We start from the raw sequence: 21454 nt of genomic DNA on the forward strand, positions 1-21454 counted from the left end.
CCAATTTCTATTCATCACCTGCAGGAGTGAGCCCCTGGCAGTTTAAAATGTTCCCATTCTGGGGTCGGGCGCTGCATTGGCATGTTATTTGCAACCATCAGTTTGTTAAGGAGCATATTTGTGTTGTTCCTACCATTTCTGACCTTACTCCTGCCTCCCTGAAGGTGATGGCCTTAGTGGTATTATTGCTAAACTGTTAATTCAGCCAATGTTCTGGGGATTTGGGTTCAAATCCCTCCACAACAGATGGTGGAATTTGAATTGGATAAATACATCTGGAGTTAAGCGTCTAATGACGGGATCATTGTCAGTGAAAACCCATCTGGTTCACTAATGATCTTGAGGGAAGGAAAGTGCCGTTGTTACCCAGTCTCCCCTACATGTGACTCCAGACATACAGCAATGTGGTTGACTCTTAACTGCCCCCTGGCCCATTAAGGATGGACAATAATTGCTCGTGGTGCCCATATTCCATGCATGAATGAAAGAACAGCACCTGTGTAATGGGTAATAAATGTGCAAGCTTAGCAGGTTCTTTATGAAGCGAAGGATGGAGTAGAGTAAATCAAACAGCAAGCTCTTGAGCAGAGTTGTTTAACCTTTTGTTGAACAGAGAGTGGCAGTGGCTCCCTTGCAGCTTTTCACAGATTCCTGAGTATGGAAGGAGGCCATTGGGCCCATCGAGACCATACCACCCATCTGAGGACCGCCCCCCCCCCCCATTTCTCGTGACTAAACCACCTTTTGGATTGTGGGAGGAAACCGGAGCGCTCGGAGGAAACCCATGCAGACACGGGGCGAATATGCAAACTCCACACAGACAGTCACCCGAGGCTGGAATTGAACTCGGGTCCCTGGTGCTGTGAGGCAATAGTGCTAACCACTGAGCCACCGTGCCACCCTTCTCTGCTTCAGGGCAGGTGTGGTACCACAGTAAACCATGAATTTCATTTTTTTTTAAAATAATGTCCAAAGCGTCAAATCGATCATTTAACTCAACAGCTGATAGAGCTGGCCTATTTAAAAAGTAGCAGCAGAGCTAATTAATGGAACATGTTTTTGCTTTTCTGATTTAAGGAGCTGAGCTAGGGAGAGTGAAAGATTACACCCTAAGTCCTGATCAGAAGGGAAATGGGTGGGGACGGAGGCCAGGCTAAGGAGCTGTGGTGAACTCTCTCAGCTAGTCCTGGCAGAGTTCCCATGAAAGTTGGCAGAGGGGTTGGAAATGATAGAGCTTTCAATTTGGGTCCTGGGGTGCGGATTGGGAGGGGAGGGAGATGTGTGAATAACATGGGTGTGTCTGTCTCAGTCTCTCTCACTCACTCAACCCCCCCCACCTCCCCCAGTTGCCAGGAAGGGAGTTCCGGGATTATGGTTCCGGGATTATTTTGACCCAGTGACAGTGAAGGACAGTAAGAGTATTGTTCTAAATCGGAATGGTGTTAGGCCTGGAAGGTGGTGTTCCCATCCATCAGCTGCCCTTGTCCTTCCAGTTCATTGAGGTCCGAGGGCTGGAAGGTTCTAGATTTGTTCTGGATTCACCACATCCACCCCACTGAATCCTTCCATCATTTCAAACCCCTCGCCTAAATTGCCCCTCGGCTTCGAAATGGGATATGAGTTGTGTTTCTGCTAATTCCTTCTCATGATTTCCCCTTCTTAGCTTATCTAGCTTCTCTTTCAATGCATTCAACTCTGCCAATCCCTGTGGCTGAGAATTCCCTATTTGTTACCCATCTGTTCATCCTGTCCTCATAGTTTCAAGTCCGAGTCCATAGGCCTGAGCACCTGGCCTAGGCAGACATGGCTACACAGCACTGAGGGAATGCTGACTTGTCTGCAGTGCTGTCTTGATGATAAGTTATGAAGTTATAGAGATATACGGCTCAGAAACAAACCCTTCATTCCGACTCATCCATGCCGACCAGATATCCTAAATGAATCTAGTCCCGTTTACCAGCATTTGGCCCATATCCCTTTTAAGGGACAGAGTCTGTCCTGTCTTAGTGATGGATATTTTCCCTCCTAGGAGAGTCTAGCACCAAAGGGCATAGTCTCAGATAAAGGGACACCAATGTAAGACTGAGGTGAGAAGGAATTCCTTCACTATTTGACGAGGAGTTGATGAATTATTCTCATTGTCCTCGTCCATGTCTCTCAAGCAGCTGTTAAAACAGATGACTTAATCATTAGCATGTTCGTATCGTTTATTATTATTGATTGTGGGACCTTACACTGGCAAGCTTTGCTGCTCTCTTTCCTATATTACAAAACAATACTTTAAAAATACAGTCCGAGTCTCTCTCAGGGAGCAAGGTCTTTCCGAGTCGGAGTCCAGTCTTTTTTTTTTCCTGAGTTCATTATTTTTGTAGCTTGATTTATGGCTTCCTGGTCTAATTCATTTTTAGCAGGACTTCTCAAAAATCAGAAAGCAAAACATGACAAGCTAATTGACAATAAAACAGGATTAATGTCTCAATTGTATAAACAGAAACAGAAAGTGTTTACCGTGGGAAATAACAAAGTGATAAATCTAGCTCAGGCTGCGAGGGGGGTTCACACATACAGTGGTTGCTGCGATCTATGCCTCTGATGGGTTATTTTAAATTCCCTGTACCACCTCAAGTAAAGTTTATGATCCGTTGATGGAATCGTAGAATCCTAACAGTGCAGAAAGAAGCCATTTGGCCCATCGGGTCTGCACCGACCCTCCGAAGAGCATCCCACCCTGACCCAACCCCTGTTACCCCACATGGCTAACCCACCTAGCCTGTACATCCCCAGTCCCTACAGGATAGCTTAGCACAATGCACTTAATCTGTACATGGTTGGACTCACAGCACCCAGAGGAAACCCACACAGAAACAGGGAGAATGTGCAAACTCCGCACAGTCACCCAAGTGTCACATTGAAACGTAGGGGATTTTTAAGGGGCTTGACAGGGCAAATGCTGACAGTATGTTTCCCTTCCTGGGAGAGTCTAGGGCCAGAGGGCATAGTCTCAGAATAAAGGGCACCAACTTAGAACTGAGATGAGGAGGAATTTCTTCTCTCGAATGGGTGTCCGTGTTTGGAACCCTTTGCCACAAAGAGCCGTGGGGGCAGAGTCCTTGTATATTTTCGAGGCTGAGATACCTAGATTCTTGATCATTTAGGGAATCAAGGGTAAAGGTAAGAAAGCAGCCGCGAGAGCCAACAGATCAGCCATGATCATATTAAGTGTTGAAGCCCAGGTCCCTGGTGCTGTGAGGCAACAGTACTAAACACTGAGCCACTGTGTCACCCTGTCACAAACTAATTTTGCCAGTTAGTGAGGGATGATATGGGAGACAGAGTCAAAGAGTGTGGTGCTGGAAAAGCACAACCGGTCAGGTAGCATCTGAGGAGCAGGAGAGTCGATGTTTCGGGCATAAGGCCTTTATCAGGAAAGCCCATCCTGATGAAGGGTTTATGCCGGAATCGTCAACTCCCTTGCTCCTTGGATTCTGCCTGACTGACTGTGCTTTTCCAGCACCACACTCTTTGACCCTGATCTCCAGCATCTGCAGTCCTCACTTTCTCCTGATATGGGAGCCAACTTGAACCACTCCTGACTTTCAATAAGGGCCCGTTTACATGTTGAAACTTCAGCTTGGATCCTCTGACCCATACTGTTACATTGGCTGAATGGCTGGTTTGCAATGCAGAGCAATGCCAACAGTGTGGGTTCAATTCTCACACACTTGAGTGATAGGGAGAGGCTGAATAGGCTGGGGCGGTTTTCCCTGGAGCATCGGAGGCTGAGGGGTGACCTTATAGAGGTTTACAAAATTATGAGGGGCATGGATAGGGTAAATAGACAAAGTCTTTTCCCTGGAGTCGGGGAGTCCAGAACTAGAGGGGACAGGTTTAGGGTGAGAGGGGAAAGATATAAAAGAGACCTAAGGGCAACTTTTTCACACACAGGGTGGTACGTGTATGGAATGTGCTGCCAGAGGATGTGGTGAAGGCTGGTACAATTGCAACATTTAAGAGGCATTTGGATGGGTATATGAATAGGAAGGGTTTGGAGGGATATGGGCCAGGTGCTGGCAGGTGGGACTAGATTGGGTTGGGATATTTGGTCGGCATGGGCGGGTTGGACTGAAGGGTCTGTTTCCAGGCTGTACATCTCTCTGACTCTGTGACCTGCTGATTAGGAGATGTCGGTGTTGGACTGAGGTATACTAAGTTAAAAATCAGAGTCTAGATTAGTGTGGTGCTGGAAAAGCATAGCAGGTCAGACAACATCCAAGGAGCAGGAAACTCAACGTTTCGGGCAAAAGCCCTTCATCAGAAATGGGTGTTGAAATGCTGTTTGTTGAGAGTATGAATTCTTCTTAGAATATAGTACAGAAAAGGTCCTTTGCAGTTCTGAGAGAGTATGGCCATCAGTTAAGGCAGTGCTGACTGTAGAGAGCTGGGGTACCGGCACATTGCTGCGAGTGTGGAGCGGAGGATCCTGAAGGAGAACCGTTGCTGGTGGCTTTGTATCTGTTGTCTGTACTGGTTGTCCTGTTCAGCTCCAAACTGTGTTGGTTTAAATGTTGTCCGATGTCCATGTGGGATCATATGGCTATGGAGGCAAGCACTGAGGAAGTGGATGTGGCTGTGGTAGCGAGTCTGTTTCAGGACATGGTTGAAGCGCTTCAGGACAGAGGAGGTGACCTGGGGGTTGCAGTGAGAGAGAGAGAGAGAGCCTCACTGAGATCCTTGTGGAGAGAGGAGGAGAACTTCTTCAAGGTAGGCATCCTTGCAAGAGGATTCACAGTGAGGTTAAAATCAACTAGGCAAAAGTGAGGACTGCAGATGCTGGAAACCAGAGTCTAGATTAGAGTGGTGCTAGAAGAGCACAGCAGGTCAGGCAGCATCCGAGGAGCAGGAAAATCGATGTTCCGGGCAAACCTGATGTAGGAGCAGCGCTCTGAAAGCTAGTGCTTCCAATTAAACCTGTTGGACTATAACCTGGTGTTGTGTGATTTTTAACTTTGCCCACCCACTGAGGTCCCTATGGAGAATTCTCCTTCTCAGCCTCTCCCACAGGACCATAAGAAGCAGGAACAGGTGTAGACCGCTCTGCCCCATGAGCCTGCTTCACTATTTAATACCATCATGATGGTCCTCGCATCCACTTTCCTGCCCATTCCTCATAACCCTTGATTCCCCAACTGCTCAAGAATCTATCTATTTCAGCTTTAAGGACTCTGCCCTCAGCAGTCTGGGTCAAAATGTTCCAAAGACACTCAACCCTCTGAGAGAAGGAATTCCTCCTCAGTCTTAAATTGGAGCCCCTTTATTCTGAGACTGTGCCCTTTTGTCCTAGACACTCCCATGAGGGGAAACATCCTCTCAGCATTTACCCTTTCAGGCCCCTGAACAATCCAATATGTTTCAATGTGACACTTCCCACTGCCTCAGGGAGGTAACCATAGCCCTCTCCCACCCGCTATAATCTCATCCACCCTCTTCCGTCAGGCAGAAGGTATAAGAGTTTGAATACACGTACAAACAGATTCAAGAACAGCTTCTTCCCTGCTGTTCTCAAACTTTTGAACGGACCTCTCCAATGTTACTGATGATATTGCTCTTTCTTTCTCTCTCTCTCTCTCTCTCTCTCTCTCTCTCTCTCTCTCTCTCTGCACCTTCTCTGTGGCTGTTACACTCTGTTCTGCAACCCTGATACACTTTGTATGATACAATCTGCCTGAATGGTACGCAAAACAACACGTTTCACTGTATCTCAGTGCATGAGACAACAATATATCAAACTCAGCGTGTTTACCTTTTGCTCATAAGACACTCTCTCCATACTAGGGATCATCCTAATGAACTTTCTCTGAACTGCCTCCAATAAAATTATTTATTTCCTTAAATAAGGGGATCACAACTATGTGGTGACCTTCAGGTTTAATGACCATCAGTCACCTCACACTCTCTCTCCCTATCTCTCTCTCTCTCTCTCTCTCTTTCTGTAATGAGAGAGCAGTCCTATAGTCCAGTGAGACTATGATGACTTTACCATTTATAATTAGATTTAGGCTAGATTTAAATTTAATTTTATTGTCATGTGTACTCGAGTTCAGGAATACAATGAAAAGTATACAGAATCGCCATTCTCCGGCATCATTTTAATCGACAAAAGACAGGACTTGAAACTGAAGGAGAAATAAAAGAAACAGCCAAAAGAAATGGAAACCTGTAGGTCACTCCCCCACCTCTGCATAAGTCCTCACTTGATATACAATTAACATCTCACTTCACATCATTTTTACCCACAAACCCCTTGTAGTATTTACTGTTTGTGAACATGCTTAACCGAGGTGTATCCAAGGTGGCTTGACAATTTGGGAATCAGATGTTGTGGTTCTGTTCACCGAGCTGGGAATTTGTGTTGCGGACGTTTCGTCCCCTGTCTAGGTGACATCCTCAGTGCTTGGGAGCCTCCTGTGAAGCGCTTCTGTGATGTTTCCTCCGGCATTTATAGTGGTTTGTACCTGCCGCTTCTGGTTGTCAGTTCCAGCTGTCCGCTGCAGTGGCCAGTATATTGGGTCCAGGTCGATATGTTTGTTGATAGAACCTGTGGATGAGTGCCATGCCTCTAGGAATTCCCTGGCTGTTCTCTGTTTGGCTTGTCCTATAATAGTAGCGTTGTCCCAAGCAACATGAGTTCGACTGGGACAACACTACTATTATAGGACGAGCCAAACAAAGAACAGCCAGGGAATTCCTAGAGGCATGGCACTCATCCACAGATTCTATCAACAAACACATTGACCTGGATCCAATATACCGGCCACTGCAGCAGACAGCTGGAACTGACAACTGGAAGCGGCAGAGACAAACCACTATAAATGCCGGAGGAAACATCACAGAAGCACTTCACAGGAGGCTCCCAAGCACTGAGGATGTCACCTAGGCAGGGGATGAAACGTCAGCAACACAAATTCCCAGCTCGGCGAACAGAACCACAACAACGAGCACCCGAGCTACAAATCTTCTCATAAACTTTGGGAATCAAATGTTAGATAAGAATCTGTTCAATATATTCACACAGATGATACTGTGCAGTGAATCACAGGCAAATTCCATTAGTTATGGTCCTGGCAGATGCGACAGCTGGACAAGTCAGATCCCAGATTGAAATCTGGCTTGATTCATCATATTTTGTTTTTTTTTGTAAATGTAATGTAGTGATCTTCCATTGAAACCTGGGCATGCTAGCTGTAAATTTAGTTTTAACAATAAAACAGAAGTTTATTATATAATAAAAAAGAAAAATAAAGTAAAACAAACCAGCTAGCTATATAAAATACAGGTTTAAAGTTTGCAAACACCTAGCAAAACAAAGTGGCATTTATTACCTAATGCCATCACTTTATAGTTTTCCTCCCTGTTGTTTCTGTACGCTGGCTGAATTGCTTCTTTTCAGTTCTTGTCCTGTGAAGTGTGAAGCCTTTTCTCTTTGACTCACACGACTGTGATCTTAGAGTTTCTCAACTTTTGAATAACCAATGCAGATGTCTAACCAAACACTCCTGATGTGGAAGGTTTTCACAAAATGAAACCCTTTCACTGAGGTAACGTATTTCCTTAACTAAACTAACTTCTTTTTTCAAGGAGAAACTATTCTTGCATCTAAATTTAGTTGAACCTCTTACCAACTAAATTCAAAAGTTTCTGACTAAATTGTCAAAATTCCTTGCTTAACCCAACCTTTGCTATGCTAATGACTTATTGTTTCTTCTCCTCTTGTCCTAAGCCCCACAGTATAAACAAACTTCCATTGACGTTCGGGGGGCATTCAGTTACCTGCTTTTTGACATATACTGGTTTAAAATCGCTGTTCTGAAAAGGTTAATCATTGAAGTTAATCATGTGAGTCAAAGAGAAAAGGCTTCACACTTCACAGGACAAGAACTGAAAAGGTTAATTATGAAATCCTTTCAACTACATTGATTAAATCCATATGCCACTAGTTTAAAATCCAAACTTGAAAAGAGGCACTCACACGTTTTTCATCCCAGTGTGAGCTTGTAAAATTAGTCTCAGAAATGAAGTGACTCACATTGAACCAATGAGATGTACCTCGAGCCAGGCACTGGTTTCAGCCTTAACTCTTTGTCTCCGAAATGGCGTAGCTGCAGGACTGGGCCTACAGCTGGTGAGACAGAAACCCACAAGTTTGGAAAATATTCTCAGGAAGGGTCCCTGGGCTTGAAACATTGATTCTATTTTCTCTCCACAGATGCTGCCAGACCTGCTGAGCTTCTCCAGCAATTTCTATTTTGGTTTTGGGCCAAAATCTACTTGACTGGTTGTATCTTGATTCATACATCTGTGGCAGATGCATCTGTCCGTGATGGTGTTGGTTAGAGTGACCACCGCACTGTCCTCATGGGAGTGAAATCCTGTCTTTACATCAAGAATACCATCCATCACGTCCAGCATTGTGCTAAGTGGGATAGACTCAAGAAAGATCTGGCAGCTCAGAGCTGGGCATGCATGAGGTTTATTGGTCTATGAACAGCAGCAAAACAGTCTTCATGGCCCGGTATATCTTTCACTCTAGCGTAGCCATCAAGTCAAAGAAACAACCCTGTTTCAATAAGGATTATGGCTGCACAAGGCACGCCTAAAAATGAGGTACCAACTGGTGAAGCTCCATGGGCTTGTATGTTTTTTAATTTATCTGTGGAGTGTGGGTGTCACTGGCTGGGCCCAGCATTTATTGCCCATCCCTAGTTGCCCCTTGAGAAGGTGGGGGTGAACTGCCTTCTTGAACCGCTACAGCCTACTTCCTGTGGGTTGACCCACAATGCCATTGGGGAGAGAATTCCAGGATTTTGCCCCAATGACATGACGATATATTTCCAAGTCGGGACGGTGAATAGCTTTGAGGGGGTGGTGTTCCCATGACTCTGCTGCCCTTGTCCTTCTGGATGGAAGTGGTCGTGGGTTTGGGAGGTGCTGTCTGAGGATCTCTGGTGAATTTTTGCAGTGCACCTTGTAGATGGTACACACTGCTGCTACTGAGCGTCGGTGGTGGAAGGAGGGGATGCTTGGGAATATGAGAAGCAAGAAGAAGTTAGCGAAAGATAGCACTAAGTGAATCCACAACCAATGGGCTTGATCAAAGCTCTACAGCCTGGTTATTCAGTTGTGAATGACGCTTGGGTGGGAAAGGAGGCTGGACAGTTATCTCCCTCAGTGGGGGAGCTTCGCAGATCATTGTAAAATTCTCAGTGAGTTTCTCTCTCACTGTACTCCCCAAGTCCTCTCCTCTGTCCTGAAGCTCTTCAGCCACATCGTCATTCCTGATGAAGGGCTCCAGCCCGAAATGTCGATTTTCCTGCTCCTCGGATGCTGCCTGACCTGCTGTGCTTTTCCAGCAACACATTCTCAACTCTGATCTCCAGCGTCTCCACTTTCTCCTAGTTGATTTTAACCTCACTGCAAAGCCTCTTCCAAGGATGCCTACTTTGAAGAAGCTTTCCTCCTCCCTCTACAAAGATCTCAGTGAGTCCCTCTCTCACTGTACTCCCCAAGTCCCTCCCTCTGCCCTGAAGCTCTTCAGCCACGTCCCTCATTCCTGATGAAGAACTCAGGCCCAAAACGTCGATTCTCCTGCTCCTCGAATGCTGCCTGACCTGCTGTGCTTTTCCAGCAACACACTCTCAATCAACATCATTGTAAAGGTCTGAAGTACTTGCAACCATCTTCATATCAGCCAGAAGTGACAAATGGATAATCCATTGCAGCCTCCTCCTGGGTTCCCGGACTACATGAATGCTAGTCTTCGATAACTCGTATTCACTCTTCATCGCAGCGGGGAATGGTGAGAGGCGTTGGGTACTGCAAAGGTGATGGGCGCTGATAACATTCTGGTGATTGTACCGAAGACTTGTGCTCCAGAACTAGTCAGACCTCCTAGCCAAGCAATAGCACTGCCATTTAACTAGCAATGTGGAAAATTAACTAAGTGCATCTTGTCCACAAAAAAGCAGGGCAAATCTAATTTGACCAATTCTCGCTAAATCAGTCTTGGAAATGATGGAGTAATGAAAGGGGTGGAAGGTATCATTGACAGTACCAATGACTCAGCGACCACCTTCCCACTGCTGCTTAGTTTGGGTCTCTCCAAGGCCGAGAGCGTGGGTGCTGGAAAAGCACAGCCGGTCAGGCAGCATCCGAGGAGCAGGAGAATCGACGTTTTGGGCATAAGCCCTTCATCAGGAATCTGATTACCTGGGTAGTAGGGGGGGGGGATGGAGGTGCAGTGAAAGAGAGACTCACTGAGATGAGCTACTATGGTGATGAAACATCTGAAAATGAACTTTCCAGCTCAGCGAGCAAGCCTACATCCAGAACTCACTGAGATCCTTGTAGAGAGAGGAGGAAAACTTCAAGGTAGGTATCCCTGGAAGAGGCTTCTCAATAGGGTCGAAATCAACTAGGAGACAGTGAGGCCTTCAGATGCTGGAGATCAGAGTCGAGACCGTGGTGCCTGGAAAAGTGTAGCAGGTCAGGCAGCATCCAAGGAGCAGGAGAATTGGGCAGAAGCCCTCCATCACCCAGCTCCTGACTTTATCAGTCCAAACGCAAGCAAACAAGCTGAACTTGAGAAGACAGATGACCTTGGACGTTGAGGTAGCATTTAACCAAGTGTGCCATTGAGGAGCCCCTTGAATGATTGGGAAGGCTACCCACTGACTGCGCTAACACCTAACACAGAGGGAAGTATTTGTGGTTATTGGAGGTGAATCCTCTCAGTACATTGCTGATGGAGCAGAATTGTGGTAAATTCAGAAGTGCAGGTGTTCACACAGCGCTCAGTTCCATTCCTGACCCTTCCAATTCTGTAGACCAGGATGGCAGTTTCCCCTCTAAACCAGGTGGATATTTACAAAAATCAAGAAGCATTTCATGGTCATTATTAGACTCTTAATTGCAGATTTTTATTCAATTTAAATTTCATCATCTGGGAATTCGAGCCTCCGATTCTCTCGATTAACAGTTTAGTTATAATACCACTGGGCTGATACAGTGAGGCAGGAGACCACTTGGTGTTCGATACTCTTGTTTCTCTCCTTTATGCCAAAGCATTTCAGACAAGGTCCTCTTGTTTGTACTCTTGCCCTCAGGTATCGCCGCACGGGAAACAGCGCAAGCTCTCAAGACTCTGGCATCAGCTGCCCGTGGTGTGGCGGCTTCGACGGAAAACTCTCCAGCTCAGAACTCCATGTTGGACACTGCTCGGGATGTGATGGATGGGTCTGCCCTGCTGATCCAGGAAGCCAAGCACGCGTTGGCTTCACCCGGAGACACTGAGAGCCAGCAACGGCTGGCACAGGTTAGTCAGATCAAGCGTCTTGCTCCAATTGTGCAGGGACCCCTGTGTGTGTCACAGTAAGACCCGGCTCTGACCAAAAGCCACAATATTGGGAGTGGCTCAGTGGGCAGCGCTCTCCCCTCTTCAGGTCTCAAGGTCGTGTGTTCACATCCCACTCCAGAGGCTTGACCAAACTGACCTTCCCAGTTGCAGACTGAGCGAGCTGAAGTGCTGTGTTTGGATGAGCTATCATGCTGATGTCCCATCTAATATCACAGTAGCTCAATGGCTGGCACTGCTGTCTCACAGCACCAGGGAGCCAGGTTCGATTCAACCATCGGGCCTGTGTGGAGTTTGCACGTTCTCCTCTGGTCTGCCTGGGTTTGCTCCAGTTTCCTCCAACAATCCAAAGATATGCAGGTCAGGGTGGATTGGCCGTGCTAAATTGCTGCATAGTGTTCAGGGATGTGTAGGTTAGGTACATTAATCACAGGGGAATGGATGTGGGTGGGATATTCTTCGGAGGGTCGGTGTGGCTTTGTTAGGCCGAATGGCCTGCTTCTACATTGTAAGGATACTATGAACCTGAACAGTTCGGGTGGAAGGGCAATGAAAAGGAGAGCCCAGTGGGAGGTGAACGTGGATTCACTGGCTTTCCACTGAATGAATTAGATTTAAAATGCCCCTTTTTAAATCTGAGATGATTTATCCTCAATCCCAGCTTTCTTTATCCCAGGATAACAGGATCCCTCTCAGGACAATACATGATATTGTCAAACGTCAGTCAGAGTGAGATATATAAATGTTGTAAGGATCTCCTTCAACAGGAATATAAAAGCAAAATAGAGTGGACTCTAGAAATCTGAAAGCGAAGCAGACAGTGCTGGAAGTACTGAATTGGACTCACCACAGAAATACAGTGACTACAAGAGCAACTTAGAGGCTAGGAATCCTGCGGTGAGTAACTCACCTCTTGACTTCCCCCAAAGCCTGTCCACTATCCCCAGGGCACAAGTTAGGAGTATGATTGAATGCTCCCTGGATGGGTGCAGCTCTAACAACACTCAAGAAGCTTGACATCATCCAGGCCAAAGCAGCCCACTTGATTGGCACCGCATTCACAAATCCCCTCCTCCAGCAACGCACAGATTCAGCAGTGTGTACCATCTATGAGGTGCACTACAGAACCTTCCAAACAGCACCTTCCAAACCCAGAACCACTTCCATCCAGAAGGTCATGGGCTGCAGATACATGGGGATATCAAGATCCCCTCCCAGCCACTCACCATCCTGACTTAGAAATATATCGCCGTTCCTTCACTGTCGCTGGGTTAAAATCCTGGAATTCCCTCCCTAAGGGCATTGCGGGTCAATTCAAAGTAGGTGGACTGCAGCGGTTCAAGAAGGCAGCTCACACCCACCTTCTCAAGGGACGGGTAATAAATACTGGCCAAGCCAGCGACACCCACATCCTACAAATGAATTTTTAAAAACTCAGCAGTCCGGCAGCATCTGTGGAGAGAGAGCAACACCAGAGTTTGTGTCTTAGGGTGAGTGACTTTACATCAGACCCATGTACATGAGGACTTTACACAAGCATTTAAATCAGGAGTAGGCCATTCAGCCCCTCAAGCTCTGTAATCCACTAAGATCACGGCTGGTCTGTTCGAGTTCAGAATTCCACATTCTCAACTATCCCCAATAATCTTTAATTCCTCCCCGGCCTTCCAGAAATCTACAGCTTTAAAAATACTTAATGACCCCCGACCTCCGCCGTCATCTGAAGCAGAGTGTCCTGAAGTCGCTCAATCCTCTGAAAGAAAACAAATTCTCATCATCTCTGTCTTAATAGGAATGTCCTTAATTTTAAGAGAGCGACTCTCTGTCCTCAGTTGTGGACCCATTCTCAGTAACCTCATGTCCATCTCCCATCTGTTCAGGGTTTCCTATAGCTGTGCCTTGGGAAAGGGTCTGAGTGGATTTACATTCATTTTCTTACTCCAGACACATTTACTGTCCTTTGAACTAAAACTGATCTGTTCACCCTCCGTAACGGGAGTGAGTGGACACTGTGTCTTACTGATCCCACTACAGTACAGGACAATGTTAGCACAACAAGCTGCAAGGCACAGCTTGACTCAGGTCAGTAACGAAAAACCTGCCTCTCTCACCCCACTTCTGTGATTCTCTCTGATTTATTCAGACCCTTATTACTATTGATATCAAAGAAAGAACCTCAAAATCTATCGACTGTACTCAAAATAATTCAGAATATTTCCCTAAACTCACTGATCTCCAGTTGAGAAATGTGGTTAAACATCCCTACAATCCTTGGAGATTAGATTAGATTCCCTATGGTGAGGAAACGGGCCCCTTCAGCGCTGAAAAATGTGTTGCTGGAAAAGCGTAGCAGGTCAGGCAGCATCCAAGGAGCAGGAGAATCGACGTTTCGGGCATAAGCCCTTCTTCAGGATTGAGGAGGGTGTGCCAAGCAGGCTAGGATAAAAGGTAGGGAGGAGGGACTTGGGGGAGGGGTGTTGGGAATGCGATAGGTGGAAGGAGGTTAAGGTGAGGGTGGGAGGCCGGAGAGGGGATAGGGGCGGAGAGGTCGGGAAGAAGATTGCAGGTCAAGAAGGCGGTGCTGAGTCCAAGGGTCGGGACTGAGATAAGGTGGGGGGAGGGGGAATGAGGAAGCTGGAGAAATCTGCATTCATTCCTTATGGTTGGAGGGTTCCTAGGCGGAAGGTGAGGCGCTCTTCCTCCAGGCATCATGTTGCCATGGTCTGACCCTTCAGCCCAACCAGTCCACACCGACCCTCCGAAGAGCAACCCACCCAGACCCATTTCCCTCTGACTTTTGCACCTAACAATATGAGCAATTTAGTATGGCCAATTCACCTGACCTGAACGTCTTTGGAATGTTCAGCACCCAGAGAAAAGCCACACAGACACGGGGAGAATGTGCAAACTCCACACTGACAGTCGCCTGAGGCTGGAATCAAACCTGGCACCCTGGTGCTGTGAGGCAGCAGTGCTAACCACCGAGCCACCGTGCCGCCCCCATCTCTGTGCTGTTTTAATTCTGGCCTCTTGACCATCCTGACTGAACCATCGGTGGCCCTGACTTCAGCCGCCCAGGCCCCATGCTTTGGAAATTCCTCCCTAAACCCCTCTGCCTCTCGGTCTCTCTCTCTCTTTCTTTGATCTTCAGTCATTGTCATTTAACGTTTTCACTGCTTTCCCAAATGGGTAGCTTAGTGTTCAGTTAGCCTCATCTTCGCTGCTGTCAATGTTCCACTGCATTAAAGGTGCTATATAAGTTCAGGTTGTTTGGGCTTCTTCACCACTTACCTTCAAGTGGCACTGTCTCCTCTCACCCTACTATCAGTTGGAATCTTGAATTTCCATTCAGAGGGTCATACCCTCAGCATTGACCGCTGCCCTCCAACAGGTCATCGAGTTGGACTCCACTTGAGACAGTGAATGTGTTGAACAATTCCAATTGTGTCAACGTTGCTCCTTTCTTTTCTCAAGGTGGCTAAGTCGGTCTCCCATTCGTTGAACAACTGTGTGAACTGTTTGCCAGGACAGAAGGATGTGGACATGGCACTTAAAAGCATTGGAGAATCCAGCAAAAAGTTGCTGGTTGACTTGGTAAGCTTTGATCATTATTTTCCTTCATTAAATCTACCCAAGACCCAATCAAAGACTTGGAGATGATCGAGACAACTGAGCCAGAGTCTCTTACTCAATCTCCATCCATGAAATCCTCCTGTTCACTGTAAAAATGCAGCTAGAACTGTCTTAGAACATAGAAAGATACAGCGCAGTACAGGCCGTTCGGCCCTCGATGTTGCGCCGATCCAAGCCCACCTAACCTACACTAGCCCACTATCCTCTATATGTCTATCCAATGCCCGTTTAAATGCCCATAAAGAGGGAGAGTCCATCATTCAGTACAGGATTCTTATCCTGGAATCTTGTACTGAATGAGCACGGAGCATGGAAGGGTAGCAGAGCTAAGCGAGTATCATATGTTTCACGCACAGATTCGGGACCCATATTCATAGAAGACCCAACTAAGATTAATCTTAGACTTACCACACCACCCCACTGCGTTGTCTAGCTGATAAGCTTCAGTCTCATTCAAAAAGTAGATTCTTGTTGTTTGTCATAGCATTCTTGATTTACTGCTGCCCATTGGTCAGTAACACACCATGCTGATAACTCTCACCCTCATCCAAAATCATGACATTGCTCGCTCTGACATTACAAGGCAAAGCCACCCAGTTCAACAGGTTCACAGTCCTGGCACCATGGGTTTCCAATAGTGTTTGCCCATCACTCTGTGGGACTCATTCAATCTCACACCGTCTGTGTGTGTGTCTTACTGTATATGTTATTGCGTGTGTGTGTGTGTGTGTGTGTGTGTGTGTGTGTGTGTGTGTGTGTGTGTGTGTGTGTGTGTGTGTGTGTGTGTGTGTGTGTGTGTGTCAGTGTCACTTGGAGGTCTGCAGCATGGAAACAGACCCTTAAGCCTGATGTGCCCAATGCTGCCCAGTATTCAGAAATAAACTAGTCCCATTTGTCTACAGAGCCAAGGGGGTCACTTGGTGCCATTCTGTGTGTGTGTGTCTCACTGTATGTGCCACTTAGTGTGTGTGTGTCTTTACATGAATGTGTATTTGTACGAGTGTGTGCTTTGTGTGTATATCTCTGAATGAGTGTGAACTTCAGATGCTAAGGTTTATAAGTATCCAGGTGGGATCAATGAGACTCTCTCACTCTCTATCTCTCTCTCTCTCTCTCTCTCTCAATTTCCTTATCAATCACTCTCTCCTTCGCCTCTCCCACAGTTGCCACCAAGCACCAAGAGTTTTCAGGAGGCTCAGAGCGAGTTGAATCAAGCGGCTGCAGGCCTGAATCAGTCAGCGGGGGAGGTGGTACACGCCTCGCGAGGGACCAGCAGGCAATTGGCCGCTGCCTCCGGCAAATTCAGTGAAGATTTTGATGAGTTTCTGGATGCGGGCATTGAAATGGCTGGACAAGCTCAGGTAAGGCGTATGGCCTAGCGGTTAATCCAGAATGCATGAGGCTCAGGTAAGGTGTGCTGCCTAGTGGTTAATCCAAAAGGCGTGAGGCTCAGGTAAGGCGTATGGCCTAGCAGGTGATCCAGAAGACGTGAGTCGAAATCCAACAAGGCAGGTTGGAAAATTGGCTTAAAAATCTGGCTGTTTTCACTAAAATTACCTCTTGTTGTAAAGATCCCAATGAATGATCTTTAGTGATGGTAAACTTATCCAGACTCCCAACTGAATGTGGTAACGGTCCCACCACCAAATGGAGTTCAGTCAGAATGCCCTAGGCATTTTTCTTGAAGTGCCTAGATTATGCTAGCCCTCATTATTGGGAGGAGTCTACTTTCAGAGAGGGGGAGACTCACATTTAAGTGACAACATTAATAGGAATCTCTGAGCCTCTATGATTGCACTCCGCACAGTGGGCTATTTAATATTGGAATTGTTATGCTGATAATGGTCATCAAAATGGTTCTCCTCTCGGTCGAGTGTGGAACAGAATGCCAAACGCAGCAATTCTCTCAGTCACCACAACACCAACATCTCAGGGAACCATCTCCCAAACAGACAATAGAACGTTCTCCACCCCTCAAACCGAGAGTCCCTTAAATTGGAGACGGTTCAAGGGCACGGGGCTATGTCCTCATCGGATGCAGAATTAAACCCTTGACCGAAGTCATGAGGATCACATACGAATCAGCTCTTCCCCCTCAGTTGGAGTGAAAGATTGTGGTGTTTGGAGTTCACATTAAAGAGAGAACCTATCTCTCACTTTCCCCCATTGAATAATACAGCATAGAAAATGGCCCTTCAGCCCGTCGATTCTGTATTGGTCAAAAACTACCACCTCACTGTTCTAACCCCATTTTTCAGCATTTGGTCCATTAGCCTTTGTATTGCAAGTATCTTCAATGTGATGAGATTCTCTGCCTCTCCCACCCTAACAGGCAGTCAGTTCCAGATTCCCATCACCCTCTGGAGGAAAACATTTTCCTCACATATCCTCCTGCCCCTTTCCTTAAATCGATGCCCCTACTCATTGCTCCCTCCATCGGGAGAAAAGTTTCTTCCTGCCTACCTCTCATAATTTTACACCTCTCAGTCATGTCCCCTCTCAATCCCCTTCTGCTCCGAGGAAAACAGCCCTAGTCTGTCCAATCCCTCTTCATGATTGAGACTCTCCAGCCCAGGCAACTTCCTGGTAAATCTCCTCTGCACCATCTCCAGTTCGTTCACGTCCTTCCTATCTGATAGATCCGTTTTACCACAGAACGAAACATTCAAGTTCTCATTTTATCGTGGGGATGATTTCCTTTCAATGTCGGTTTAAAACAGCAACAGTGCGATGGCCAGGAGTCGAACCCAGATCAACTGCTTGGAAGGCAGCTATGCTCACCACTATACCACCATTGCTACATCCTTCCTATAATGTGGATTCCAGAACTATGTCCAAATCCCTGTGCCCTGTGATTCTGAGCAGATGGATGTACATTGGCCCCTGACCCCACACCTCCCCCACCCACTGTCTTATTCTGCATCATGAGTTTCCATTGATTCCCATTGTGCGGAGGATAGGCAGACTGCAGCTATCTGGGGAGAAGATGGTGGGAGAGAGAGATTTACTTCAGACAGTGAGCTGTTATGCCAGGAATGCACAGGCGGCCGCAGAGGTAATGGAAGTAATTCCATAATAACTTCCAACAGGGATTTGGGTCATTACTTAAAGACGCCAGGAAAGAGTGAGATTGATTGGATGGCCTTTTCGAACACCCAGCTGGGAGATATGGCAGAATGCTGGATTTTTGTTTTGAAACAGAGTGTGGAGTCGGGTCTAAAAGCAGGAGAAATTTCCAAGGGGAAAGTTTTCCTTTGTGCGATTGCATTCCTCATAGCTCGTCACGTGTGCCCGAGCAGATAAAACGCCAACTTGAGGCACAGGAGATTTGGCTATCCCCATTGTCTGGGCTTGCTCAAGTTCTCTCCAGCACCTGGAGATGTCAGAGGCTGAGCCTCCCCAACACCACCTCACCTCACCCTTCTAAAATCTCCATGTGGATGTGGAAAATTTCACCAAGTCAGCTGCCCCCAGTGTTATTTTGTTTATTCATTCATGGGACATGGGTATCACTGGCAATAGAGCACAAGGCAGGAGGTTGACAGGAAATAATAGAGCTGGAGCACACCCAATGGGCAGAGTGGTCTCTTTCTGCACTGTCCATGTTTCTTGCCCATTCCTAATTGCCCAGAGGGCAGTTAAGAGTCGACCACATTGCTGTGGGTCTGGGGTCACACGCAGGCCAGAACTAATGGTAAAGATGACGATTCCCTTCCCTAAAGGACATGAGTGAACTAGATGGGTTTTTCCCAACCATCGGCAATGGATTCATGGTCATAATTAGACGCTTAATTCCAGATTTTTATTGAATTCAGAATCCGCCATCTGCCATGGTGGGATTCGAACCCGGGCCTCTCGATTAATCTGATAATGCCACACTCTGCAATCGCTTCCCCCTTTCTTTCATTTTGAAGGCTGCTTCCTTTGACACAGCCCAGTATTGTGTGTGGGGTGGAACAGAAGACAATTGAGAGGGACAGCCTGCCTGTTCAGAACAACAACGTGAGCCATTAAGTATTTTACTTGTTTTTTTTTCCCCACAGACAAAGGAGGGTCAGATCCAGGTCATTGGTAACTTGAAGAATATCTCCATGGCTTCCAGCAAACTGCTCCTCGCTGCCAAGTCGCTGTCTGTTGATTCTGCTGCACCCAATGCAAAGAATCTCCTGGCAGCAGCTGCCCGGTAAGGACCATCGTGCTGTACTTTATATTGGCCCGGGTTTGAGCCTCCTCACCCCACTCTGGTCAGCTGTAGCTCAGTGGGTAGCGCACTCGCCTCTGAGTCAGTCGGTCATGGGTATAAGCCTCGCTCTAATCAGCTGAGCACAAAATCCAGACGGTGGGAGCCCTGCACCGACATTGGCTTTCAGGAATGGTTCTGGGTATGAGGACATTTTATTAGTGAGGATAGATTGAAGACGTTAGGAGTGCTCTCCCTGAGGAGAATGCCAGGAGGAGATCCGATGTGCGTTTTCAGAATTGTGGTCTAGACAGAGTGGATAGGATGACACTGTTTCTGCTTATCCAAGAGAAAAGGGAGTAGATATAAAGTAACGTGTAAACAAAGCAATGCTGATGTGAGAGAAAGCCTTTTTCATTCAGTGAGTACCATATATAGAGCTGAAAATGTGTTGCTGGAAAAGATCAGCAGGTTAGGCAGCATCCAAGGAGCAGGAGATTCGACGTTTCGGGCATAAGCCCTTCTTCAGGAATTCCTGACCTGATGCTGCCTGACCTGCTGCACTTTTCCAGCAACACACTTTCAGCTCTGATCTCCAGCATCTGCAGACCTCACTTTCTCCTCGAGTACCATATATACTCGTGCATAGGTCAAATTTTGAAGACTTTTTTTAAAGCTGACATTAGGGGGTCGACTAATGCACGGGCACAAGTTTTGAGGAGCTGCAATTCACGCTGCAGTTCAAAAGTTGATTTGATCGCACAACTAATCCCGGGTAAGGATCAAAAACACCATGAATTACGGTCAACGTAACTACCGGATAAAAGCAAGAGACTGGTACAAAAATTGAACATGTCAAAGATTCATCGAAATCCTGCAAAATCACATTGTTCAACATCGTCATGGCCTGGTATAATGGCACACTTAAAATGAACCATTTATTAAATTCTGAATGTGTAAGCATCTGGAACTTTCCCACCAAATTCTTCCCTTTCCCTCCCACTTACTCCCTCATGTTATGAACCTCAACAACATTAACACATTTGCCAAAGAATTAAAGATCTACTGGTATGTAGCTAATACATCTCACTTTTATTCAGATATAATGGCACAATTAAAATTTTAACGATATTAACTTTTGGATGTATAGTGAATAAAGTGTGATAAGTACTGATAGACTTAGACTTAGTACTGTTCTGAATGAATGACTCAAAACGTGCTGTAGTCAACCAAGTGCAGTAAGTTAGAGTTAGGAATAAATGAATCGAAATGTGATATTGTAAACACAGAGCAATGAGTAAAGCTAGTGGTGCGAATGAATGTATGTATGTGATTTAATGCGATATAGTAGAGTAGACTAATACATGAGATATATGGAAGGTAAAAGGTTTTTTGGCCAAAAAAAGGGTTGACCTATACATGAGTATATACGGTAGTTAGGGTGTGGAAGGCACTGCTTGGAAATGTGGTGGAGGCAGGTTCAATTGAAAAGGGAATTGGCTGTGTTTTTTTGGACATCAATGGTGTGCAGGCTGTGGGAGTAAAGGCAGGAATTCAGCAGGAGATAATAGAGCTGGAGCAGACCCGATGGGCAGAGTGGTCTCTGCCTGCACTGTAATGATTCTGTCACTCTTTCAGAGGAGACATTAAGCCAAGGGTCCACAAGACTGTCCACGAATTGGAAGAAGGATGAAGGGAGGTGGGCAGAGGTTCTCCCTTGAGTCTTGACCAATATTGATCTGTCAGTCATTCAATGGGCATGACGGACAGTGTTGGGGGTGGGAGCAGGCTATTGTCTAATGTTACTTTTATCAGATTATTCTTGTGGGAGCGTGCTGTGCAAATGTGTTGCCAGGTTTCCAGGATTGGCAACAAGACGTACATGACTGAGGGCGTGAATAACTTTGGGTTGTCCTGAAAGGTGCGAGTCCGTCTTGTGTCAAATTTAGTAAAGCGAGCCTGGTTGAAGAGGTGTTGAAGTGTTAATTTAACAGGAGGTGTATCTGATATCTTCCAGGGCTGTTACCGAGAGCATCAACCAGCTGATTACACTCTGTACCCAGCAGGCTCCTGGCCAGAAGGAATGTGACAACGCTCTCCGAGAACTCGAGGTACTGGCTGAAACCAAACTCCGACACCCCATCCACCCAGCTCTTTCACATCGTGGATGTTAATCCATTTCACTACCTGCTCCTCCATCGAGTAATCTTACCAAGAGAGCAGGTCAGGTGGGG

The 21454-nt window shown here is 46.5% G+C and overlaps 1 protein-coding gene across 5 annotated transcripts in view; it reads left to right on the forward strand.

Moving 5' to 3' along the window:
• Positions 1-21454, forward strand: part of LOC132834837 (talin-2) — a 352031-nt gene that overhangs the window by 201508 nt on the left and 129069 nt on the right. For all 5 annotated transcript variants that reach the window (XM_060853908.1, XM_060853912.1, XM_060853909.1 and 2 more), the window contains 5 exons: positions 11160-11368; positions 14882-15001; positions 16204-16401; positions 19084-19223; positions 21238-21331. In XM_060853908.1, the coding sequence (XP_060709891.1) occupies positions 11160-11368; positions 14882-15001; positions 16204-16401; positions 19084-19223; positions 21238-21331 (761 nt within the window). The remainder of the gene's footprint in view (positions 1-11159; positions 11369-14881; positions 15002-16203; positions 16402-19083; positions 19224-21237; positions 21332-21454) is intronic.

The sequence above is a fragment of the Hemiscyllium ocellatum genome, chromosome 42, assembly GCF_020745735.1.
Source record: "Hemiscyllium ocellatum isolate sHemOce1 chromosome 42, sHemOce1.pat.X.cur, whole genome shotgun sequence".
Taxonomy (NCBI): domain Eukaryota; kingdom Metazoa; phylum Chordata; class Chondrichthyes; order Orectolobiformes; family Hemiscylliidae; genus Hemiscyllium; species Hemiscyllium ocellatum.